General features: G+C 49.8%; 8 protein-coding genes across 8 annotated transcripts; 6 read left to right on the top strand and 2 right to left on the bottom strand.

Moving 5' to 3' along the window:
- Positions 1–592: 592 nt before the first annotated feature.
- On the top strand, positions 593–2,371 carry MCYG_02601 (a multdrug transfer; the record flags this gene model as incomplete). Its single annotated transcript, XM_002849621.1, has 2 exons — positions 593–1,510; positions 1,568–2,371. The coding sequence occupies 2 exons, from the start codon at positions 593–595 to the stop codon at positions 2,369–2,371; spliced, it is 1,722 nt and encodes a 573-aa protein (XP_002849667.1).
- Positions 2,372–3,931: 1,560 nt separating this feature from the next.
- Positions 3,932–5,512, bottom strand: MCYG_02602 (protein phosphatase PP2A regulatory subunit B; the record flags this gene model as incomplete). Its single annotated transcript, XM_002849622.1, has 5 exons — positions 3,932–4,380; positions 4,463–5,126; positions 5,193–5,290; positions 5,354–5,394; positions 5,469–5,512. 5 exons carry the CDS (start codon positions 5,510–5,512, stop codon positions 3,932–3,934), a joined length of 1,296 nt encoding a protein of 431 aa, XP_002849668.1.
- Positions 5,513–6,655: 1,143 nt separating this feature from the next.
- On the top strand, positions 6,656–7,651 carry MCYG_02603 (conserved hypothetical protein; the record flags this gene model as incomplete). Its single annotated transcript, XM_002849623.1, has 1 exon — positions 6,656–7,651. One exon carries the CDS (start codon positions 6,656–6,658, stop codon positions 7,649–7,651), a length of 996 nt encoding a protein of 331 aa, XP_002849669.1.
- A 275-nt stretch (positions 7,652–7,926) lies between these two features.
- Positions 7,927–10,069, bottom strand: MCYG_02604 (fumarate reductase flavoprotein subunit; the record flags this gene model as incomplete). The annotated part of the gene is made up of 5 exons (XM_002849624.1): positions 7,927–9,020; positions 9,078–9,541; positions 9,612–9,849; positions 9,911–9,979; positions 10,036–10,069. 5 exons carry the CDS (start codon positions 10,067–10,069, stop codon positions 7,927–7,929), a joined length of 1,899 nt encoding a protein of 632 aa, XP_002849670.1.
- A 1,262-nt stretch (positions 10,070–11,331) lies between these two features.
- On the top strand, positions 11,332–17,164 carry MCYG_02605 (transcriptional repressor Sin3p; the record flags this gene model as incomplete). The annotated part of the gene is made up of 8 exons (XM_002849625.1): positions 11,332–11,435; positions 11,575–11,639; positions 11,719–12,410; positions 12,836–12,936; positions 12,992–13,721; positions 13,781–15,121; positions 15,184–16,422; positions 16,481–17,164. The coding sequence occupies 8 exons, from the start codon at positions 11,332–11,334 to the stop codon at positions 17,162–17,164; spliced, it is 4,956 nt and encodes a 1,651-aa protein (XP_002849671.1).
- A 792-nt stretch (positions 17,165–17,956) lies between these two features.
- MCYG_02606 (uncharacterized protein) lies at positions 17,957–18,824 on the top strand (the record flags this gene model as incomplete). The annotated part of the gene is made up of 3 exons (XM_002849626.1): positions 17,957–18,074; positions 18,429–18,584; positions 18,628–18,824. 3 exons carry the CDS (start codon positions 17,957–17,959, stop codon positions 18,822–18,824), a joined length of 471 nt encoding a protein of 156 aa, XP_002849672.1.
- A 1,468-nt stretch (positions 18,825–20,292) lies between these two features.
- On the top strand, positions 20,293–21,724 carry MCYG_02607 (beta-glucosidase 5; the record flags this gene model as incomplete). Its single annotated transcript, XM_002849627.1, has 2 exons — positions 20,293–20,458; positions 20,523–21,724. The coding sequence occupies 2 exons, from the start codon at positions 20,293–20,295 to the stop codon at positions 21,722–21,724; spliced, it is 1,368 nt and encodes a 455-aa protein (XP_002849673.1).
- Positions 21,725–22,690: 966 nt separating this feature from the next.
- MCYG_02608 (conserved hypothetical protein) lies at positions 22,691–24,504 on the top strand (the record flags this gene model as incomplete). The annotated part of the gene is made up of 3 exons (XM_002849628.1): positions 22,691–22,876; positions 22,934–23,009; positions 23,066–24,504. The coding sequence occupies 3 exons, from the start codon at positions 22,691–22,693 to the stop codon at positions 24,502–24,504; spliced, it is 1,701 nt and encodes a 566-aa protein (XP_002849674.1).
- Positions 24,505–25,176: the final 672 nt, after the last annotated feature.

Below are 25,176 nucleotides of genomic sequence, written 5' to 3' on the forward strand. Positions count from 1 at the left end.
TCGCTTGGCGTCAAGCCTCCCTCAATTTTTTATCTCAACGTCCTCCAAATCCTTCACCGCAAACCATCAGCACAGGAGTTCTTCTAGCTTTCTACCATCAAATAGCTTCAATTCCTGCTTGCCGTCAAGCCACAGAAATTGCGGTGGCCATTGGCGAAAGGAGAGCTAAAAGTAGTTATGACGCAAGGGGGAAAAAACAAAAATAAAACACAGCTCAGGTTGTTCCACCTATTCGAGCCTTGACAGACGAGTGTACATCAATATCAATAGTCCCATGTATATGTCCCATAATACTGATTCTTTCATGCAGAAACCTTAACGCCATAGCTATGGATTATTATTACAACTGAGAGCAAATAAACACGGGGCAGCCTTATATGCATCATACGGAGACCGCTTCTCCCAAAATTGAGTAGAGCCCGATCCAAAGGTCTTTCTTATGCAGGCCGATGGCAATGTCACAAAAAGCCTATATCGGGCCGCCTATCCCGTCATAGGTTCATGGGAAAGGACAAAATCGTCCTTTTGATTCTTCCCTTTTCATCTCATCCTACGCTAAGATCAAATATATCCTTCCGGAGCAGGACCCCCAATGGCCTCATTCCTCCCAAGCACATCGTTCGGTAGCAGCATACGCTGGCTAACCAATGGCCGGCTCTTCCGGTTTCCAGAGGAAAGACCCGAGTTTCAATTACCTCCGAAATACTTAGCTGCGGCAGAAAGAGCTGCGCAGCAATCAAGGTCACAATCCATCAGAGATGATGGTCAAGGAAACGAAGAACAAAGGAATCAGATTCCCACATCACCAGGGCTATCTTCACCCGGCGGTGACAGCGGGAGCCGGTCGGGAGATATAGAGAAAAGTGCACAGTCTGCGGGATGCCAATGGCTAAGTCCGGAAGTCACGCCTGATGGAACAATATTAGTTGGATGGTACTCTGATTCTGACCCTGGAAACCCTCACAACTGGCCATCATGGTTAAAAGTTCTGGTATACATTCAGATCAACTTCTACACCTTTGTCATCTATATGTCATCTTCCATTTTCTCCATCGTCCAGGGAGAATTCATGGCAATCTATGGCGCTCCTCAATCAGTGGGCTCACTAGGACTCGCACTAGTCCTCCTGGGTTATGGAATCGGGCCGATGCTCTTTAGCCCCATGTCAGAAATCACAGCTCTTGGTCGTAATCCTCCATACGTGATTACTTTGGTAATCTTCATGGTTTTAACTGTTCTTACCGGAGTGGTGGATAATGCTCCTGGTTTCCTTGTCCTGCGCTTCCTTCAGGGGTTCTTTGGTTCGCCATGTCTTGCCACTGGAGCAGCATCATTAGCAGACGTGACTAGCCTCATCAACCTTCCTTATGGTCTTTGGATCTGGGGAACATTCGCTACTTCTGCGCCTGCAGTAGCCCCAACAATTGCCGGATTCAGTTCTGTCGTCAAGGGTTGGCGATGGTCCATGTGGGAAGTTCTCTGGGGTACTGTACCGTGTTTAATATTGTTGGTTCGTTTCATCCACTCCCTTTTGCATATATTCCCAGCTCTAAAGGTTATATTCTAGTTAATTCTCCCGGAAACATCTTCTGAGACAATTCTCTACCGACGTGCAAAACGGCTTCGGGCTGTTACTGGAAACGGTGCCTTTAGGGCTCCTTCTGAACTGGACAAGTCAAAGTCATCTATAGCCGCCATTGTGAATTCTGCACTTATCATTCCCTGGAAGATCAACGCATTGGATCCAGCCATCCTCTTTACCACAGTCTACACAGCATTAGTTTACGCCATCTTCTACTCCTTCTTTGAAGTCTTCCCTCTCGTCTACCTGAACATATACCACATGAGTCTACCACATATGGGCCTTGTGTTTCTCACCGCCATCATTGCCGTTTTGATCATTATGCCATTCTACTTCATCGTGACTCATTTTGCAATAAGTCGACCCATCCTAAGCGGGACATTCCCTCCACCGGAACGCAGACTTATACCAGCCCTACTAGGTTCTCTGTTGGTTCCCGCTGGGATGTTTCTATTTGCCTGGACTTCGAGAAAGGAAATTCACTGGACTGTACCAACCGTGGGATTCTTGCTCATAATGGCTGGAGTGGTCACCCTCCTACAGTGCATGTTTGGATACATGGCCGTTGCGTATCCGAAGTATGGGGCAAGTTTATTCGCCATGAACGATTTTGCCCGATCATCTCTTGCTTTTGCGTCGATTATGTGGTCCGGCCCACTATATCGTAACCTGGGAATTGCCAAGGGTACAAGTCTGATCGGGGCGTTAACGGCCGCCTGTGTCTTTGGCATTTATACCCTCTATTGGTTTGGACCTACGTTACGAAAAAGGAGTCGATTTGCAGAGTAGACGTGTTACAATAATTTACGAAATCTCTAACTTGTTTGGTTTCAGGACATTGTTTTTAATATCTGTACCAGAGGACTTGTACGCTGTTCAAGCGCTACGTCGCAGATAATGATAGAATAAAGCCATGATTCTTTATATGACCATACCATCACATGTTACTTATAGCTACCAAACTAGAGTGTAAAGGTATCCACAGGAGCATAGCACAGCCGGTATACTCGTCTTTCTACTCGTCACTTTCCGATATCTATTTCCTTCGTATGATATTATGATCTCGTCCGGTTCCAGCAAGGATGGTGGAGCAAGCTGGCCGACGGGACAGGCCGTAACCTTAACCGGACACCTGGGTCGTCGGACCAGCGGCGTCACATCTTTAATGAACACGCAAACTTCTGAACATGTAAACTTCAGCGAATCATCTATAAAGTACATTGCGTGTACTTCCAAAGAGGTCTATCTGTGTATTGGGAGCCATACCTTATAATCTGGCCTTAAACTTTGGATATTTGTGTCGTCATGATAACAGCACCTCTTTACCGGAACGAACAGTTCGGATGTAGGGATAGAGACCCAAAGATAAGAGATAGATACTTGGACTTCGTTTATTTACGGAAGACAGGTATTTTGGCGGGATAATAGGTATCCTCGCCTAATAAAACGGTTTTAAGGGTGATCTTACAGGCAAGCTATAAATAGCCATGTATAAATAACCAGGCTTAATATTCATGTAATAAATTAAAAGAGCAATTTTTTCGGTTTGATAACATCCTAATTCTAGACTAGAGAGTTCTTTCTAGTTTACTTTTTTTTGGTTTCTTTGCACCCAGGACCGAGTTCATCCAGATTCCATACCTGTGGCCTAGCCTCTTCCTTTTTTTTTTTCCATTTCATTTCATTTCCATAAATGGTAACAAGATAAATATAGGAGTTGCAGTTGTGATTCTTGCCCATGTTGAGTCTTCGCTTCTAGTGTGAAGTAAGGGATAAGGGATAGAGAAAGGGAGAAGAATGAAGTGAGGATCTGTTGTAGTATTCAGAATTCAGTATTTGATGGTACTTTCCCTCCAGCACAGAGGGAGTCACTAGTCCTTCGTTGTTCATGGCAAGTTGTATGTTTGTTTTGTAGGCATTCTGCGTATTACCTGTTGCCGGGGGCCATGGAAGGAAGTGAAGAAAAGGAAAATAGAGACAAGAGACATGTTTGGAAGAGGGGAATAAGGGGCGTGGCTGGACATTATGGAAGGGATGAAGAGTTAACATGCTAAAGGTAAGTGGGCTATGCCATTGTGGCGCCAGAGTAGATAGGTTGATAGAAGACAGGAGATATCTAGCTGCGTTATGCTTGCTCTCATAGAGCAGAGAACACGAAGAGCTGTACGGAGAATAAGCAATGTGGTTTCACAGATGCACGAGTGATAAGGGCAGGATCTTACGTTATTTGTAGCAGCAATAGCAATACTATCCTCGAACGGATGCCAACTCATGTGTAGGATTTTCTTGTTGAAATCAATCTGGTCAGCGTCCGTTTCTTTCCTCATCCTTCCTCCAGCGCCCGACGGGCTACCGGGACCTCGATCCATTCTTCCTTCCAGCGTTAGTGGAAGCCATAGAGTTGATTGGCGTCGGCACGCCGACCTTCTTAGCCTTGAACGCTGTCTTATCTGCCTGCAGTACGACCTCGGTTTCTTTGGTGGGGTCAGTCGGGTAGATCATAAAGTTATTGTTATAGCTTCCCGTCATGACGTTTTGGGCGTCACCGGAGAAGACGACTTCAAATTTATCAAAGATGCTGTCGTTTTCGTAGGTGTCGCAGAGGCGCGGGCGGAGGTGTTCGTGGATGGGAATTGTTTTTACAGGCTGACGCTCCATGTTGACATCCCATATTTTGACGGTAAGATAGTCACGGGAGAGAATGTAGCGGCCATCAGGGGAGAAGCGAACATCGGATATGGAAGAGATGATTTCGGAGAAGAACGAACGGGAGGTGATGTCTTCTTCTTGTTCGAACTCTGCAAGGCACGTAAGCTACAGTTTCGAGGAGGGGTAAAAAAAAAAAAAAAAAAAAAAAAAAAACTGGGAGGGAAAGCTTACGTTTTTGATGCTCATCACATAGAGCCCGCTGCCGCATATCGGCAAGCTTGATGGTACCCTTTGAGCTTGCATACATGAACCAGTTACAGCTGGTGGGGTGAAACTCGGCCGCTGTGATGACTTCGGTCAATTCCTCCATATTGGCAGGCTTGATGTCGACAATGTTGAAGCTCTGATCTTGAATGTTCAGGTTCCAGAGGTTGATCCGAAGGTCATCACTGCTGATAAATGTCTCTCCGTCACTGTTGACTGATATGCTGTTGATATGGTATGCATGGGCATTGGCGTATATTCGCCTCGGTACAGCGGCGACGACTGTCTCATGGTGTGTCATGCGAGGAAGCTTAAGGGAGGAAGAATCCTTGAAGGAGACACGGGGAGGGCGCGACATGCCACCACCACTTACGGCGCCGGCCGGAGTAAGGTCTCGAGAGAGATTGTTCTCAGCCACGACTTTGAGCGACTTGTCGAACACCTTCCATAGTTTTATAGTCTTGTCGTTTGTCGATAGGAGATAATGCGATGCGTTCTGCCGTCTACACCATTTTATCTTGTTGATTTTTTCCTCGATCTCTAAGGATTTCAGATAGTCGAACTCGGGTTCGTGGGATTGAAACTCTGTATGGAACTTGTACTCGCAAGTCTTCTTCTGTATGATTTGATCCTGAGTGTTAGCGGGGAAAGTCTTCCTTTTTTCTTCTTCTTTCTGGGTTCAAAAGGAGTCGCTAACCGTCTCGTTTCTCTCGAACAGGACGACTCGACCGCCCTTGTCTCCGGTGGCGAGGTAGTTGCCGGTGTGGTCGAACTCGACCGTGGAGATGATATCAGCTAAAGAAGGGGTGAGCTATCGGAGCCAACAGTCGAGAGGGCCATGAGTCGAGTTATGCTCACCTTCCGTTATATCCTCTACATCACCTTTATCGCCAAAGCATCTAACCTTGAGTGTCAGTATTCGCTGTTATCTGCGGAGAAGAGAGAGAAAGAGGCGGAGTAAGGAGGGACAGACTGTGTGAACTTCCAGGTGGGTGAACCTGGATCTCCGTCTACCATTGTTTCACTGTGTTATCTGCGAGCTGGTCCGCCCTCGGAGGCAAAAAGCTGAAGGTGTCAGGTATCTGGTTTCAAAAGAGGGATGCGTGTGTATGTGTCTCTGTCTGTTGTGGCGGATGGGCTTGTTGTAGATAAAATAGATGGCGTTTTGTGATGGTTTTTTGGGTGGTTCGTTGGTACTTTTTGGGGCGATAAGCAGAGATAAAAAAAAATTTAAGGGACAAGGTCGCTTAGTGCGGGTGAACTGAAGAGACAACAAGGCTGTTAGCAAAAGATGTCCGGTTCATTCATGAGAAGGAGAAGAGCAGATGAATAGATGTAGGGAGTTTTTTTCTTTTTCCTTGCTGCCTTTGCGTTCTTTGGGCTGGGATGTTACTTGGACAGCAGTAGCAGCGGCAGCAGCAGACAGACAGACACAGACAACTAGAGACAGAGAGACAGAGAGACAGAGAGACAGAGAGACAGAGAGAGAGAGACAGAGATAGAGAGACAAAGAGATGACTAGGTAGAGAACATGAACCAAGGGATATACAGACCAGGAGCAAGATGATAGAGACAAGGCGTGGGAAGTCCGAGCGGGGGAAGAAGAAGAGAAGAAGAGAAGAGGCAGACTGCCAGGCAGTCAGTTAATATAACTATATAACTAGCGAGCAAGGCAGAGAGCAGTGAAGCAGGTGGCGATACTCGCAATTGACAGGCTAAAGAGCAGAGGAGCGAAGATGAAGTCAGAAAACGGCGGAAGAAGCCAATGAAGATGAAGATGTTGTTAGACACGTAAGGACATGTAGTATGAAGAAGAGAAGAAGAGAAGAGAAGAAGAAGAAGAAGACTTACTCTGGCTTTATCGCTGTTAGAAGTTGTGATGGTGAAGGTGAAGATGGAGACCGTCACTTGCTCTGGTCACTCAACCTGCGCCACCAAACAGACAGACGGACGGACAAAATCGGCTCTTACTCGATGACGGCGGCAGGATAGAAAGACGGAGAGAGACGTCTGTATAGAGACAAGTACAGAGAGAGACAAGAAGACATCGTCACATGCAAGTTAACTTAGGTATCCAAGAGTTACATCATAATCTATATAAATACACCTGCTAACCCCCCCCCCCGTTAGTTACCTAGATACCAACTTCTCCAGGAAGACATGGAAGAGAAGCAGCAGGAAAAGCCAGGGAAGCCCTCCGAGGCAAAGCACCGTCAGAATGGCCAAGATCCGAGTTCAGAGACTTCTACTTCTGCTTCCATGGCCGGGAGGATCCAGTCATCTGCGGCAGGGCTGTTGAGATCAGCCATCTCACCCCCTTCGTCAGCACCATCCGGCTCGTACGCCTTTGCAAGGGATGTCTCTTCTTCTCTGGCAAGTGTCTCTAGCTCCGACAAGGGTGCCGCTTCATCAGCGTCTACGTCTACTTCAGCCACTGGCCCAGCGGGCGTGGTAGACGGTGGCTTTACCCATAGATCGACGGCCTTGTCAGGCTTTCGATCTCAACGGCCCCCGCCAGAGATGCAGTCTCGTTCGGAACGGGAGTTCCATCTGGGCGGCTTGGTCGGTGACGGTGAGGGCGGGATGTACGACGTCTCGGCCTCCAAGGGGAAAGCAAGACAGGAGGGGGGAGAAGAGAGGTTCGATTCTGTCTGGAAGGCTGCTGCCATGGATACCACCGCCTCAACAGCGTCTCGATCGTTTGCGGAACAGGAACGGATGGACGGCCAGGCCGTGTCGGATCTACTGTCTTCTGCATCCTTTGATCCGCTATCTCACCCTGACGAGGAACTGGAACTGGAACCGGAACTGGAAACAGAGCCAGATGCGGGCTTTCTTACGGCAGGCCGACAGCAGCCATCGATATCGTCTACGTCTCTGATACCAGATATCGATTTTGTTCTTTCTTCCCTGCGCAATGTCCCCGCGCAGTCGCAGGCAGAGCATCTGCGCGACTTACCCGGTGTAGCAGAGTGGTTGGATCTAAATGCAGAATATCACGACGTCGTATGGGGCCATCTGAAGCCGTGTGTGGAAGAGGCGAGGCGGGAGGTGCAGGAGAGATCAGAGAAGGGGGAGCAGGCCTTGGGCGACGGGCCTGCCGTGGCGAGGCTGAGGATGGTGTTGGCACACATAAAGGAGAGGAAGATGCCGTAGCTGTCATGTTTACGATAAGAGTGTACGATATGGAACTATACTATAGAAGATGTGGAGTAACATTTCCAGTAGACGGCAAAATATGAAACTTGGGCTCGTAAAAGTACATCCATCAGATGTGGCATACAAAGAGAAAAAAGAAGACGGTAGATGCATTATAAATACATGCTCAAAAACTTAGTACTCCAAGCTGGGTTTCTGGCCCTTTACGCGACCAATGACGACCCCGGCAGCGTACTTTGGAATAACCTCGTCGTCGTGCAGCATCTTGAATTCTAGATGATCGTTAGTCGCTGTTCATCTGTCACATCGTGCTCTAGAAAATAATTAAACTTACCCTCGGTAGCATCTCGTCCCATATGGCTGAACAAGGCCTGCGCTCCACCAGGGTGCTCGTCCAACCAGTTCGTCACATCCATCACTACGCCCTTGACGACGATCCAGAGGTCGTCCTTCTTATTGTGTTTCGCCACCTCTTCCATCGTAAACTCCTTCTCGGGCACCTTGAAGTTTGCGACATCAGCGGCCACTGGCTCGGAAGCGGAGGCACCAGCGCCAGCGCCAGTGGAAGCGGATGGAGCCGGTGCAGCAGATGCAGACGACGACGATGTCGACGCCGCGCCTGGGGCAGCAAGGGATTGGGTGGTGCTAGGCTTACCTGACGGGGCACTCCACTCGACCGATACCTTGCCTGGCTGGCTGGGGTCGATGTGCAGGGATATCTGGTTCAGACGCTGTTGAGCACCGCCGCTGGCAGAGGCAGGATCTTTGAGGAGCTTCTGGAAGAGGTACTGGCTGGCAGAGTCACCGGCCACACGGCCATAGACGACGCAGCCGAGCAGGGAAGAGCCACCAAGACGGTTGGCACCGTGGACACCGCCGGCAAGCTCGCCGCAGGCGAAGAGACCGTCAAACGGCTTCTTCTCGCTGTTCAGCACCTGAGCCTTGTCGTTGATCTCAATGCCACCCATGGTGAAGTGAAGGACGGGTTCCATTAGGGCAACGTGGAAGGTGTCATCAACTTGCATGGGGAGGTTGTGGAAGAACTTCTTGCCCCATGGGTCGGGCTTCTTGCCGCCGCCAATGGCGTTGTATTCGTCAAAGGTCTTGCGGAGAGCGTCTTCGCCGCAGCCGATCTCGCGAGCGAGCTCGGCTCCAGTCATCTTCTTCATGAGACCACGGCCAGAGTAGTGGCGGGTATGGAAGTCAAGGATATTGGAGGCCTTGCTGTTGAGGACGAGACGGATGGGCCATTTGCCCTTTTCCTTCTCCTTCCACATCTGGCCAGACACATAGTCACGGTGGCCGAGTTCGTCAGCAAACCGTTGGCCGTCAGAATTCAGCAAGATACCACCCTCTCCACGCAGAGCTAGAGAAAAGTCAGCATGCATGGTAGATCGGACTAGGGAAACAAAATAAGACGTACCTTCGGCGGCAAGGAACTTCCACTTGGATGATGGGTCCTTAGGGTCAATGAGACCGGTAGGATGAACCTGGACCTTGTCCATGTCGATGCCGTTGGCGCCAATGGCCATGAGCATCTTCTGGCCGTCGCCAGTGGCGTGAACACCGTTGGTACTGGACAGACCAAGGGTATCTGGTCGCCATTTCTTCAAGAGCGAGGTTTCGGTGAAATCGGCGGCGTAACCACCAGTAGCAAGCACGACGACACCGTCTTCGGTGTGGGTTTCGCCATTGTACTCGTAAGTGACACCAGTGACCTGGTTACCTTCCTTGTTGACGGCAACGACTCTGGCCTTCTTGAGCACCTTCATGCGCTCAGGGTCCTTCTCGGTAAGCTCCTCGAGTCGCTGCATCAGGGCGTATGTGATGGCCATGCCGGGGAATTTGGCATCGTGGCCACGGTGTGTGCGGGGGAAGGAGTGTCCACTAATACTTTGTCAGTAATCCTCGGCCTCTCTCTACGCTTGGAGCGTGATTGTATTATATATCGACGTACCCGAGTCGAGACACGAGAGTCAGATCGAGGTTGAAGACATCCTGCAGCCACTCGACAGCGGATGCAGACTTGTATGTGAGCACCTTGATCAGGTCAGGCCGAGCCTTGTCTCTGGCAGACTTGAGCGTGTCCTCGTAGAACTGCTTGACACTATCCTGGATACCGAGATCAACCTGAGTGCGCGTGAGAGCTCCGTTGATTCCGGAGGTGGCCTTGGTCGAGTTTCCACCAAAGAAGTCTATTAAACCACCCGGTTAACGAGCGATCTACCCATATACCGACACAAAGAAGGCACTCACTCTGTTTATCCAGCAGCAGAACGTTACCACCGTTCAGGTAAACTGTGTGAGCAGCGCTGAGGCCGGACACTAAGAAAGCTGGTCAGCTCTTTCTTGGTGATGTGAGGGGGGAGGGTACAGCATACGTCCACCACCAACGACGATAACCCTTGGAGCCATTGTGAGTCTGTGAGATAGCACTGTACGACAAGAGAAAAAGGGTCAAATGGTATATACGGCGTGACTGAAGGGGGAAAAAGAGGGAAAAGTTGGTGGAAGAAGAGGAAGAAGGGAAGAAGAGAAGGGTTGATATCAGCAGGATGGATGGGAAAGGCCGACGCTTTGAGCCGAGGTACCAGCAAGTGGAGCCTTTCTTGGCCAATCATACGATTGCACATGTAAGCAAACACCGGAATAACGACGGCCCGTAGTTTCCCCGGACGAGTCTTGGCATAATCTTGGCATTTTTCCCCGGAGTTCATTTTTTAAGGTTGAAAGATGAGGGAAGATCGAGTCGCTACAGTTTCTCTGTGGACGAGAAAGGAGTCGATGCTATCGTGCGAGTGGGCGAGCGGGAGTAGCGGAGGGCTTTTCTAGAAACTTGCGACTAGAAAGCCCATAACATGTGACGGTTCAGGTCGAAAGGAGCTCCCGATTGCATGTGATGTTAGCTCCTTTGGTCACGTGTGTAGAACAGGATGAGAAGACGATGAAGAACGTCGATTGTAACGGTGATAATGCGACTGGTCATACTGGACACTGCCATACTATACACATGTGCCGAGTAGTATGCATACATGGCCACCTGCAATGGAGATGTATCAACTCCTGTGCTTTAGTATTTGTTCTCCGTGGAGTTCATCTGCAGACCAAGCTCTACATACATACATCTTCCTCTATTCCATCTCTATACAAACATATAAACGCGACATGCTTGCTTCATACTTTTGTCAGCAAGTCACGGGAGATGACGTCGATGAAGGGTCACGTGCCCAGGTCTCACACTAAACCTAAAAAGGACAAGTTTGGTTGGCAGAAAAAAAGCGCCGCGCTCTCACCGCCCTCCACGCTATCGTCCAGCTTTTTTTTTTTATTTTTTGAGTTTTCCGGCGTGCGAAGAAGCAGAAGACGACGAAGAGACTACGAGCAATAAACCCCAGCTTCTTTCGAACACCAACAATCAGTTTAGCTGGTACAGCCAGCTCGTTAATCCAGTTTATCTCGATATCAACGACCTCTGCTGGCGCTCGACTCTGGCGCCATTTACCGTCCTCGTCCCATGTGCAGCGCCGTAGCTCGCCCCTGAAAGCGACCCTCTTTTTACCACCCTCTCTCCCTCCCACTTGGCTCGCTGCTGGTCGAGCTGAGTCCAGTCGAACGGCTATAGCTTCGTTTTCACCTCGACCATATCTCGAGACTTGGCTGTTCGGCGTGTGGACCGTATGAATCCGTCAGGTAAAGATGGGTGGCATCCGGCTGGTGGCCCGCAGCCTCACCATGTAGACCAGATGGGCCAGCAGTCAGCGCGGCCCGTGGGTGCTTTTGGGTATGTCATTGTCATTTCCCCCATCTTCCACCACCATTATCATGGTTGTCTGTTCGTATACTTGTCGTGTGGGCAATTTCGCCTGGTTTGCAAGACACCATCTGAGCTGACGGGACGCTTTGCGCGCAAAAAAAAAAAGGCAAAACACTCCCTTGGATGATCCGGCGTCGAAACAGCCGTCGCGAACCCTTCCTCCGCCGCAAGGTACGCCTGCCATAGGACCTGCCTGCCGTTCTATCTCGGCATGGCAATCAATCTAGCGACGACTAATCCCCCGCCATAGGTCCATATCATTCCGCAAGCCAGTCAAGTCACTCTCTGCCGACTCTTGCGGATCTCACCCAGGGCGCCTCAGCTGCTCCTCCATCACACCAGCAGCAGCAGCAGCAACAACAACAACCTCCGCGTTATAGCCAACATCAGCAACAACCTCTAGGACGAGGTCACGCACTGCCCGGTATCGGTCAGTCGATCCAGCATACCTCGCCCCCATCGTCGATAAGTCATGACCGTGACCGTGAACGTGAACGTGAACGCGAACGCAGGCCTCGTCAGAGGGAGATGGACATGCTTGAGCTCGAACGAGAGATGGAAAGGGAAAACGAGATGCGTGAACGAGAGCGTGAAATGGCTGATAGGTATCATCGTGAACAGCAGCAGCAGCAGCAGCATCCGGTACAGAGCCACACCGGTTCCATCCCCATTCACCAGCCAGTCGCCTCAAAGGTTCCTAGTTCCATCCATGGGCCCAATGGGCTGCTATCGAACCTGGGTTCGGCAACCAGCGCGCCACAGCCGTCCATTCAAGCTTCAAACCAGCCTTCTAACCTGTTTGGAAGCTCCATGCAACACAGTGAAGGTCCACCTCGCCAGTATCTCCAACCCTCGCAGCCGATTCTGTCTTTCAACTCCGGCCCTTCGCAGGTTCCAGGGAGTGTTGCAGCTTTGGCCCAGGGCCAGCAGCCCATATTAAATGTAAGTCATTGAAAAACTTGCTGAAATTCCCCCTCTTCTTTCCATCTTCTCCCTTGTGCGAAAAAAAAGGCTATGTTGGTGTATGAATGGAATACATACAATGAAAATGAAAGCTCGCTGGCGAACATGCTCACATCAGCCGATCAAACTGATGTATTTGGGAATGGAATATGCCGTGACATTCCATTCACCAGGCTAAAACAGTCTACGGTCGGGTTGACTTCACTTGCCCCAGACCTCATATATCATTGATTTATGCACTTAACACTTAATCTTCGTGTCTACCTCCCTCTACCTTGGATATTTTTTACCCATTTTCCTATGTTTCCTTTTTGTTGGATATAATCAATTCCGCCCCTCTCTGGGGATTATCGACATCGACTTACTATTTAGTTGAATTCGCACTAATGGGTCCTAACAAACAGGATGCTCTCAGCTATTTGGACCAGGTCAAGGTCCGCTTCGTCGAGCAGCCCGAAGTATACAACAGGTTCCTCGATATCATGAAGGATTTCAAGAGTCAAGCGTACGTCAAGTTATGGCTGTGATACATATTAGGAATGCTAACCATCTCTCGTTAGTATTGATACTCCTGGTGTGATCCAGCGCGTTTCGACTCTCTTCAATGGACACCCTGCTCTGATTCAGGGTTTTAATACCTTCCTGCCGCCTGGCTACCGCATAGAATGCGGAACAGACGATAACCCGGATGCGATTCGCGTCACCACCCCCTCAGGGACAAATACCATCTCCATGCAATCAGCTTCGCGGCCTTCGCTAGGGGCGCCTGAAGCAGCTGGTCCCACAGCAGCCTCTGCTCCCCCCTCACGCCCAGAGTATTACGATCAACCACGCAGTGCATGGCAGCATGGTCATGTCCAGCAGCAGCAACAGCAGCAGCAGGGCCATCCGCCAGGCGCTGCAGGCTCATACTCACCCAAGTCGCAGCACATGGCTACCGGAATGTACGGACAACAGCAGCAGTCTCGACATAATTCATCGCAGGACACGCAGTATGATTACCAGGCCCAACATGACCAACAAACTCCCAGTGATGCAGCGGCAATGGCTCATCAACAAGAACAGCGAGGCGTCTCACAGCTGCAGAATGCGGTCTCTGTAGCCACTGCCGCAGGGCGGCAACCAATGGTGCAGCTTCCGCCAGGTTCTCATACACCTGGTCCCTCGCAGCCGATGAACTCCCTTGCTGGTGGTATTGGGCCTTCTGGCGTTCTTCCCGGTCAAGTCGATGCCGCAAAGCGTGGACCCGTCGAGTTTAACCATGCCATTAGCTATGTTAATAAAATTAAGGTAACTTCCTAAAATACTCTGTTTGATAAACTATATCCCACTAACTTTCCTGTCAATAGAACCGCTTCTCCGACTCACCTGAGATATACAAACAATTCCTCGAAATATTACAAACATATCAACGCGAATCCAAACCCATTCAGGACGTGTATACTCAGGTCACTCACCTCTTCGGAGCTGCTCCTGATCTCTTGGAGGACTTCAAACAATTCCTACCAGAATCTGCAGCCCAGGCAAAGGCTCAAGCTACCACCTCGAACCGTCAGTCACAAGAAGAGGTTCCCATACTCAGCAATGTGCGCGGAGAACCTAGTTATGGTACTTCAGGACTCCCACAACCTCAAATGTCGAGAGGTGATGTCAAAATGCCGCCCCTAGGACAATTTAACGTAAAGGATTCGAACAAGGAGAATAAGAAGCGGCGTGGCGCACCAGGTGCCGGGGCTGTCGGAGGTGGAATGCCGGGCATGCCTCCCGCTGTTGGTGATATGAACGGCAACCAGATGAACAAGAATGCCTCACAGCAGATGGGCATGAACAAGCGAACAAAGCTAAGCCATAAACCATCTGCTGCTGACTCCCAGCCTGCTATTTCACCAACACTCGTTCCAGCATTGCCTGAACCGATCCCTCCAAGCTTCTCGCTCACCCCCTCACACGAAGAGTATGCCTTCTTTGACCGTGTGAAAAAATTCATCGGCAACAAACAAACTTTCGGCGAATTCCTCAAGCTCTGCAACCTTTACTCTGCAGACCTCATTGACCGCAATGTCCTCGTTAACCGTGCCGCCGGCTTCATTGGCGCCAACCAAGAAATCATGTCTTGGTTCAAACGCTTCATGCACATTGAGCCGAAAGACGAGCTCATCGAACCCAAGGCCAAGCCTGATTCGGGATCTGTCAACCTTTCTCACTGCCGCGCATTGGGGCCTAGCTATCGTCTCTTACCCAAGCGTGAACGCCAAAAGGCTTGCAGTGGTCGTGACGAGTTATGTAAAAGCGTGCTGAACGATGACTGGGCCTCCCATCCGACATGGGCATCAGAAGACTCCGGCTTCGTTGCACATCGCAAGAATCAGTATGAAGATGCACTGCACCGTATTGAAGAAGATCGCCATGATTACGACCACCATATCGAAGCTTGTATTCGTACTATTCAGCTCCTGGAGCCCTTGGTACAACAGATCTCGCTTATGAATGATAGCGAGAGGGCATCATTTAAGCTACCACCTGGCCTTGGGGGGCAGAGCGAAACCATTTACCGAAGGGTCATCAAGAAGATATATGACCGCGAACCCGGTCAGAGGGTAATCGAGGAAATGTTTGCTAGGCCATGCATCGTATTACCAATTGTCCTTGCAAGGCTGAAGCAGAAATGCGAAGAATGGAAAGCCACACAGGTATGATTACACCTTTCCAAGATCATTATAATATATTTGTATTAATACTAACAAAAACGTAGCGTGAATGGGATAAGGTATGGCGTGAGCAGATGCAGAAGGGCTTTTGGAGAAGTTTGGATCACCAGGCCATCATTATGAAGGGTAATGATAAGAAGCTGTTCTTAACCAAACATATCCAGCATGAGATACAGACCAAGTTTGAAGAGGGAAGGAATCGTCGCAGAAGTGGAATTCAAGTCCCCAACTATCAGCTTGACTTCGCCTTCGAGGACTCGGAAGTTGTACTTGATGCTGCTCACCTGCTGCTCTGCTATCTGGACCACAGTTCTGCTGGCTTCGGCGCCGATCCACAGCGCGTTATGGCTTTCATTAAGGATTTTATTCCCGTATTCTTCGGAATAGATCGTGAAGCTTTCAAAAACTATCTGTCTGAAGTATATGACAGCACATCCGCAAGCGAGGATGCCGATGACGAGAGCTCACCGGATGAGGCGCCAATCAGACCAAAACGCATCACAAGTGGAAAGAAATTTGAGCTTCTTCGTGAAGTTCTCAACAGACATGCAGATAGGTCTAATAGACCGGAACTAGACCTCAGAGCCGGATCAGCAGCAGCTAGCCGAGCTTCAACTCCTATATCGATGAATGATTCAACACCCGCCCCACGTTCAGGTGATAACTTTGATATTGCGGAGTTGCGATGGATGGATCATCCTACCCGCGGCAACTTCCATCAGAAACGTGAATACCCCCTAAACGAGCCCTACAAGAAGAAAATACACCATTTCTACTGCAACCTGAACATTTACTGCTTCCTGTACACCTTTGAGATTCTTTATCGTCGTCTTCTGAATGTGAAGCAGTATGAAAAGGAGGCTCACGAAGCTGTTCGTCGCGCCATGGCACCAAAGGCCGCCCTAGAGCTAGGCATGATTGATAAAACGCCATCTGACCTTCTTTATGACACTGATCCAAAATCCAATCTGTACCACCAAATCATCCGCATGTGTGAAGAGGCAATCACGGGCCAAATGGAGCTATCGCATCTTGAAGAAACCCTGCGCCGCTTCTACATGAAAAATGGATGGCAACTCTATCAACTTGATAGGATTTTGGGTGGTATCGCAAAGTACGCTGGTGGCGTGTTCAACAGCGATGTCAAGGATAGGACATCCGATGTCATCAATCTATTTTACAAGGAGCGAGAGAAAGAGGAGACAACTCATAACCAGGAACTCCAGTATCGCAAACAGGTCGAACGATTGATCAAAGAGGGGGATATCTATCGCATTACCTTTGTAAGAGCCCTTCTATATGTTTTATGCAACTAACTTATGCTAACAAAATCTACATCAGGTTCCCGCTACAAAACATGTTCTGGTCCAGCTTCTAACCCCAGATCAGAGCACCCTGGAAAGTGACGGCCTCGGCCATGAAGCCCGATGGTCTTACTACGTCTCAGCCTATACCATGAGAGATCCCACCGAAGGAGTGGTGTACTCAGACATGCGCATGCCATTCCTGAAACGTAACCTCCCGCCAAAAATGGGCTCCGATGAGGAGTACAATAACTTCTACAAGCCCCTTGTCCATCATGACGGTCTAGTCATCCGCATCTGCGCTAACAGCTACAACATCTTGTATGAGACTGGCACTCAGGATTGGTGGTATCGCCACGAAACAAACAAGGAGTCTCCGGCTATCGAGGGCATGAGAGAGTACGCAAGTCTGAAAGAGAAGCGCAGAGACAGATTCAGAGGAAAATTTGTGAACAACCCGACTTGGGCTCGTGGGCTAAGCAAAGATGAGGTTGACCGGTCAAACCAGCAATTCAGAACCTGGGTTGGCGCTGTGACTGAGGATAACGCACGAGCTTCTTCTGCTGCTGCGGATACCGCAGCGGATTCCAAATCTGATGATAAAGCCACCTCTGCTGGCCGCGAGAAAGATGCTGATGCCAGCAAAGTGAAGAATGAGGCACCGGCAGACGAGGACCAGGAGATGGGCGACGCCGATGCTGACCCTGCTAAAGCAGCATAAGAAAGGGGAGAGGTTTTTACCGCCACTTCATTTACATTCTCAACTCTCTGTTTCTCTTTTAAAATACCTCTCTATTGTATTATGCATATCCGGGAGTTGCTATTCACCCAAGGCACCTGGCGCCGGCGCCCTTTTTTGATCGACATGAGAACCAAACCTCGCTATACCTTTTTCTCGGACGTACGTTAAATTTAACCTGGCTGGTGGGAATGGATGGAATACTGTAACCGGCGTGTCATCGTTGCCTCCTTTTCTCTCTCTCTCTTTTGCTTCGGGTGTGTTCCAATGTCTTATCTCGAATTTTTTTTATGTTTAACTAGCCATGTACTACTGCTATGCTTTGTAATTGATATATCTCATTCCATCGAATGCTATTAAATATCACACTTTTCACGGCCATTTTGCTATATATTTCTGACCCAGTAGCTGAAGATGAGACACGTAGCCAGTTGACAGATCTAATGCCACAATTACAACATCCACCATCCATCATCCACTATTCGACACCATGAACTACCAACTCTCATTAATTAGAGGCCCTTCATACCTGATAAATGTTTATTCGCTTTTTAACAGAAGATGCCTCCTTCATAGAAGGTCGGGCGCAGGGGGTTACTTATCTGACACTAAGGAAAGGATATCAAACACTGAAGGTATCGAAAACGAAGACATCGTCTATCACTTCAACGACCTCTTCACTCTCAACAGGTGCTCCAACCTTCGACAGTGCTATGTACGAACTTATCTACATTGACTTTCCTTCAAAACTCTCTTCCGCTTGATTTTTTAGTCATGGTTAAGCATCCAGCAGGTGTATCCCGAGCAAGCGCGCAATGTTTTAAGGCCGACGTGTACCTCGCATTAGACAAAAGAGTATACGAGGGAGGTGTCAGTATTTCCATCGATGTTGGTAAGTCCACCTCTGCGGTGAGAGCAAGGCTGACAAGGGTTTCTACCAAGCAGAAAAGGACCTGCGGTGCGGGTACGAATACACGGTATCGTGAGACGTGGACGTCAAAGCCAGCGTACGCCCAGTTGAATACGGCATCAGGACGGCCTGCCGCATGAAGAATGATGCGTATATCCAAACATCTCAGGAGTTTGGATCTGATGCCAACAGCTAATATATCTGATTAATCTCCGGTGTGATGACTCGCATGAGGAGGGGTGTGTCATCTTGGGGCCTTGCATTGAAAATGTCTGCGTTGTTCCAAGAATAGCCGGCGATGGAAAAAGGGCCTCGACTTGCGGGTATTGTGTACAGCCTTGCTTCCGACACCCCCAGGTCATATCAAGCTCAACTCTCATGTGGATGGAATCTCGGGATTCTCCCGCGGATACCCAAGAAGTTTCCTGCCAATCCGATCTGATCAGCGTCAAGACGTGATTGGGTTTTTACGCACACACCAGCATCATCAATGTATGTACTATGTATATTACATGATGAGATCTCGCATGTCTAGACGAGCTCAGTGGAGTTGGATCTTCTGCTCAGTCAAGGAGAGGCAAACTTTGCCCAGAGACAAACATTCGGCGTAAAGGCCCAACGAAGCATGATCTACACGTCATATACCACGTATGGACTGACGTCCTGGCTATACTAAGATTTGCTCTAATATATATAACACTTCTGTTGCCATTGACTGCGCAAGGAATCTAGTGAGAGCGGTGGCCAACATGTCAACACATCTTCAGACCAAAAAAAAAAGGTATTGCCGACGAGGGGTAACAAAGTATAGAAAGATGGCGCCAGAGCCGCAATAAAACTAAGGAGAGGGAAAAGAAAAGAATGCTCTGAGATGCATTAAAATAAACGAAGGGCGCCCCAAAACAAAAGTTTGGTGTGCAGCCACAACTCCGATTTTACAGCTGCGAGTGACAACGCCACGTCGAAGGAAGGGAGATGGCTACTATATTGTACAGACAGCAACTTATACAACACTCCGTGTATACGATACGATTGGCCGAGAAAAGGGGCCAACGAGCCTGCGAGGCTTTTCCAAGAGCCCTTTCTGCTAGCCCTGGCAGACAAGGGAGAAGGGAATCTCCGTGATATTCGGGTAAAAATAGCGCTTGACACGAGGTGGATCCTCTCTTTTGCGTTGGTCTGCACCACAGCACACGACCTTGATAGGGCAGACCAGCCCCAAGCCCTAGCAGGGGGGGGGGGGGGGGGGGGCAAACCGAAAGTGAAGCAGGGAACAGGGGAGTGGTCCTTTTTCCCTTTGGTGAAACGCAGGAACGACTCTTTCCGGCGGAGCATCACGGTATGAACGGAGCCTACCACATCCTGGGACCAAGACATCATATCCAGACATCTATCAGACTATTGAACAAGAGACAAGACAACAAGGCTTTGCCCAGGAGAAATGAAGGGCAACATATATAAATACTTATATTGGCTCTTGATATAATACACACACACCTCGCTTTTCGGGGCTCAAGGCGTATCGCCGTTACGATACCGTTTCTGCCAGCGGTTTCTGCCCCTGCCGAGCGTGGTTTTCCAGCCAATGAGAACAACAGCGGACCTGGCTCACCGCCACCCAAAGCGGCAGCTTGGACGGTCACTTTATCTTTATACTTCTGTATTTACGATACCAAAAATACGTCAACAAATATATGAAAAGACGAAGACGAAGCGATGAAGAAGAGAAGAAACGAAAGAGAAAGGGACAAAGGGGCGAGGAGTTCAAACGACCAGCGCTCTTTTAAGTCTTAGTCTGCTTAGTGCCTTGGGGGGGTTTTATTATTCTTCTTCGTCCGGCTGCCTGCGAAGCCCTTGTGCAAGACCCGCCAAGGGGTTTGAACGCCAAAGTTGCAATTTCCACAGGCGGTGCGACGCCCCCTTTTTTATACTAAGAGACGGGGTCCTTGTCCGGAGTACTTAATATATACTTAGCAAGGCCGCTCCGGGTCCTTTCATTTCCCTTCCTCTGAATTCTTCCTCCCTTCATATCCCCAGGTCTTCCGTTCGGACTCCCACACCCCTTTACTACCGCTTCACTCATTCAGCGGGCACTCTTTAACGACCTTGAACGCTTTCTTCCTCGTCTTCTTCTTGTTATCGAGATAGCCCCGCCACAAAGAGACGATCGAGATAGCGAGATAGCGAAAGAGTGAGAGACATGAAGGCTTCCCTGTTTGCCGCGGCCGTTGGGCTGCTAGGCTCTGCCATCGCCAATTCGCACGCTCATGGCCATAGCAAATTCCATCGCCGTGATCTTGCTCCAGCCGCCCAGGAGAGCTGTGTCTGCGTCACCAGAGTCACCACCTACTGGGGTGAACCAACTCGTATGTCGATATTTAAATGATCCCGATATAGGTCGCAGAAATGAGTGCTGACTGTGATTTCAAGTCGTCGAACTGCCTGCTCCAGCGACACCAGTGACATCCACCACCACCGTCCATCTGACCAGCTTCACCACGGTCACCGTTAATGTTACGGCCTCTGCTCCTATCTCTAAGCCCGCTGAAGAAACTCAGCCGCCCGTCAACACCGTCACCGTCTACCCAACTCCAGGCACCTCCAGTGTCCCACCACAAGCCCCCGTCCCGGCCCCAGCTCCCCCGAGCTCATCTCCAGCCCCAGGGAATCCCACCCAGGCCCCAGAGCCTCCAAAAGAAACTCAACCAAAGGTCCCAGAACCTCCAAAGGAAACCCAACCACCAAAGGCACCGGAACCATCGAAAACTCCAGAGCCATCAAAGGTCCCAGAGCCTTCAAAGGTTCCAACCCCTAAGCCAAGCAACCCCCCAGGCGGCGGTCTCGGTGGTGGTAAGACATGGGGTATGACCTACTCTCCTTACACCAATGATGGCCAGTGCAAGGGCGCCAGCGCCGTCATGGACGACATTTCTGTCATTGCAGGAGCCGGTTTCCACACAGTTCGCATCTACTCCTCCGACTGCGATGGCCTCAAGAACGTTGGCAACGCCTGCAGGGCCCACGGCCTCAAGTTGATCATTGGCGTCTTTATTTCCGAAACTGGTATCGCTGGAGCCCAGAAACAGGTCACCGACATCACCTCCTGGAGCCAGTGGGATTTGGTCGTTCTCGTCGTCATCGGTAACGAGTCCATCCACTCTGGCCGCGCTGACGCCGGCGCTCTCGCCGGCTTCATCAGCGCTTCCAAGACCGCATTCCAGGCTGCCGGCTACGGCGGTCCCGTAACCACCACCGAGACCACCGATATCTGGCAGGCGCACGGCTCTTCCCTCTGCGGCGTCATTGATGTCCTCGGCGCCAACATCCATTGCTTCTTCAACCCCGACGTCGAAGCTTCAAGCTGTGGTAAGTTCGTTGCCGGCCAGATCCAGCTTCTCGCCAAGATCTGTCCTGGCAAGGATGTCTTCAATCTTGAGACTGGTTGGCCTACCGAGGGTAGCCCTAACAAGCTTGCCGTGCCTGGAACGCAGCAGCAGGAGGAGGCCATCAAATCTCTCGTTGAGGAGGTCGGATCCAAGTCCGTTTTCTTCTCCTTCACTGATGACCGCTGGAAGGACCCTGGACCATATGGCATCGAGCAGCACTGGGGATGTATTAAACTCTTCCAATAAATGTACAGTTAGCATCTAGCTAGGTCTTATGCACCCCTTTTTGCTTTACTCCTTTCCTCCCCCGCTTACACCAGGAGTGCATGGCATGAGCTTTCTTCCCTTGCTGCCCCTTTTCTTTCTTCCCTTTTCTCTTTTGAATCCCTGGCCGTGGAGCAACTTTACGTGTTTGGAGTGAGTCGGATTAGGAGAGTTGTATTTATGTGCGCATTAGCCGTATTCATATTTAATCTATGTGAAGAGTTTCCTGTTCTACCAGGTTTTGACGTCTCAATCTTTGGTCTTCGACATTTGCATGAACATCAAGCTACATCAACGTCATGATACACCACAAAGCTTCTCTTTAGTACTCTTTAGTTATACGAGAAGCAAGCTGGATCTTCGTTCTACCGACGGAGCAACTTGACTCCGATTCGCGGGCCGACCGGTTCTTCCGCTCAACTTTGATTCATGCTTAATTTTGAGACTTCGTCCAATAGAAGACAGCAGTAGACGGGGAGATGGTGAGACTGCTTGCTTATGGCGTGAGTCGGTAAGAAGAAATGGAGCTCTACCTGGCCCTTTTTCTTCTTTGCTGGCAATGGGCGTGGCCGGCCAAAGGCTTCACACGTAACTCTCTCCGGATAGATGGAGAGATGGCCACATGCTTAACGTTATGACCAGCTGGAAGTCGTTTCTTCTTGGGTCTTGTGGATCTATGGCGGAGTCCTTGAAGCTATCATGATATACGGCATGGAGCAATACATCTCTCCCCATCCATCATGGGCTCTTCTTATGCCCGTTCAATCTTTATCTTGTTGAACGGCAAGTCGGGAGTACCAAACCCCCAGGTATCTCCGATCGATGGCATATATATACATACATGTATATATATAGGCGCAGATCTATATAGCTAGCTCGATATCATGGCTTGTTCGACAAAGCAAATTATTATACCAAGACTGAAAATTGTCTGCGATTGAAACCAGCATGAGCCTCACAGTCGAAGGAGACCGCAGCGGTCCGCCGCTCTCAGACAACTCGTCTGCAGCCAGTGCGGAGAAGGGTATAGGAGAGTTCCGTCCCTCGAAGCGTACCTGGCTCATCTTCTTGACGCTGGCCGTTCTGACTCTGATGGTGGCCCTGGATGGGACATCTATATCCGTTGCACTGCCTGTACGTGAGACCCTTGGTCAACTCATCCAGATATAAACAGCTGACTCGGTATGCAAGATCATTGCTAGCAAACTGCACGGCTCTGCCATCGAGGCCTTCTGGAGCGGGACGTCATTCCTTCTATGCTCAACAGGTTCGCAATCGATCAGAACTGTGCTTATATGTTCCAGGAACTAACGAGATGAACAGTCTTCCAACCCAGCTTTGCGTCGTTTTCAAACATATTCGGCCGGAAGCCCATCATCCTTATTGCACTGAGTTTCTTCTTTGTCGGCACTCTGGTCTCTGGCCTCTCTCAGAACTTCACACAGATGCTGGTTGGCCGCTCAATCCAAGGCGTCGGAGGAGGCGGTTTGATCGCCCTCACAGAGATAGTCGTCACTGATATCGTCCCCATGCGCGAGCGAGGGAAGTACTTTGGCATCCTGAGCTCGATGTGGAGTCTTGGGTCGGTCCTAGGGCCCGTCTTGGGCGGTGGATTCTCTCAAAACGTCTCCTGGCGATGGATCTTTTACATCAACTTCCCGTTTGTCGGAATCAGTCTTGTCTTCATCGTGCTCTTCTTCAAGCTCACTGGTATTCCGGACTCGTTGGCCAGCAAACTACGAAGGATAGACTACATCGGGGCTGTGCTGTTCATCGCATCTGCCGTCTCCTTCCTCATCCCCGTCACTTGGGGAGGAGTCATGTACGACTGGAGCTCCTGGCGTACTTTGGTGCCGTTGATCCTAGGTATCGTGGGATTGGTGTGCTTCATGCTCTATGAGAAATACATCGCTACCGACCCTATGATACCCGTCACTGTCTTTGTAACTCGCACCGCCATAGTCACGTATATCGAGACGGTACTGCACGGCCTCGTCCTCTGGTGCGGCCTCTACTACATGCCTCTCTACTTCGAGACAGTCAAGGAATACTCACCCATCCTGTCTGGCGTGGCGCTCTTCCCACTCAGCTTCACCGTCGCCCCCAGCGCTGTGGTCGTGGGCATCATCACCACCCTGACCGGTAGATACCGTTGGTCCATCTGGGCTGGATTCTTCCTAAGCACCCTTGGCCTAGGCCTCTTCGCCATCCTCAAGGTCACCACCAGCGTAGCCGGATGGATATTCCTCATGCTCCCCGCTGGCGTGGGACTAGGCATGCTCTTCCCAGGCCTGGGTTTCGCCATCCAAGCATCCGCCCTAAAGGGCCACATGTCCATGGCGGTAGCAATGTTCAGCTTCTTCCGCGCCTTTGGCCAGGCCATCGGTGTAGCTATCGGAGGCGTCATTTTCCAAAACCGCATGGTAGCCAAGTTACAGAAATATCCAGAGTTTTCTGCGCCAGGTATCGCCGAGGCCCTGAGCAAGGATGCCGCAGTGCTGGTGCAGGCTGTTCGCGCCATGCCGGATGGCCCCCAGAAGATCCATCTTAAGGAGGCATTCACGGGCAGTTTGAGGTTTGTCTGGATTGTCTGCTGCGTATTGATGGCTATCGGGGGGCTGCTGAGTCTCTTGACTGCCTCATATGATTTAAATCAGGGGATTGATTCGGAACAGACACTGGTCGAGAAGAAGGATCGAGCATCAACCGTAGAGACAGCCATGGCCTCGCAGGCCTCCGTCAACCCTACTGAGAAAACCTGACGATATCCTTTCCTTGCTTTTTCTTTTTGTTTATTTATCTTCATGTACCGGTCATGATTGTGTTTATTATTTTAATGCTATAGACTAGATAGATGGCGTTGGGCTCGGGCATGCTTAACTATATAATATGACAATGCAACTCTCAATTCCCAAAAAAAAAAAAAAAGATCCTGTATGTTTCCGCCAAACATAGAGAAGTAATTCATTGCTGAAGATGAATGCTGAAGATGAAGATAGTATTTCCTTTTGTCAAAGTCAAGATAGAGCCAGATAGAGCCGGGAGTCTCCTGTTGGTTGATTATTATGCATTGGATGAAACAAGCAAGAATCCAAGGTAGGACAAAATATGTGTATATGCATGGACAAGAAGCGATAAAAAGCAGGAAAAAGGCAGCTGGTGCAAGGGCAGAGATGGAGTGGTTGCTAGTATATAGAAAAGGACCGCCGCACAATGCATGTAGAAGGATGGATGTTGTATATGTGGTATTAAGTTACTACGCAGGTCTTGCCATAAAAGTCAATCAAGAAGTATGCGAGGGTTAAGAAAAGGAGGCGAGGACCAAAATCGAGATATAGACGTTAAAGGTCAAGATGCAAGAAAGAAGAGATGTGCGAGGAGCCAAAGAAAAAAAAGGGTGAAGAAAGGGATGCGCGCTTAACATGGTTGAATGT

The sequence above is a fragment of the Microsporum canis genome, genomic scaffold (genome assembly GCF_000151145.1).
Source record: "Microsporum canis CBS 113480 supercont1.2 genomic scaffold, whole genome shotgun sequence".
Classification (NCBI taxonomy): domain Eukaryota; kingdom Fungi; phylum Ascomycota; class Eurotiomycetes; order Onygenales; family Arthrodermataceae; genus Microsporum; species Microsporum canis.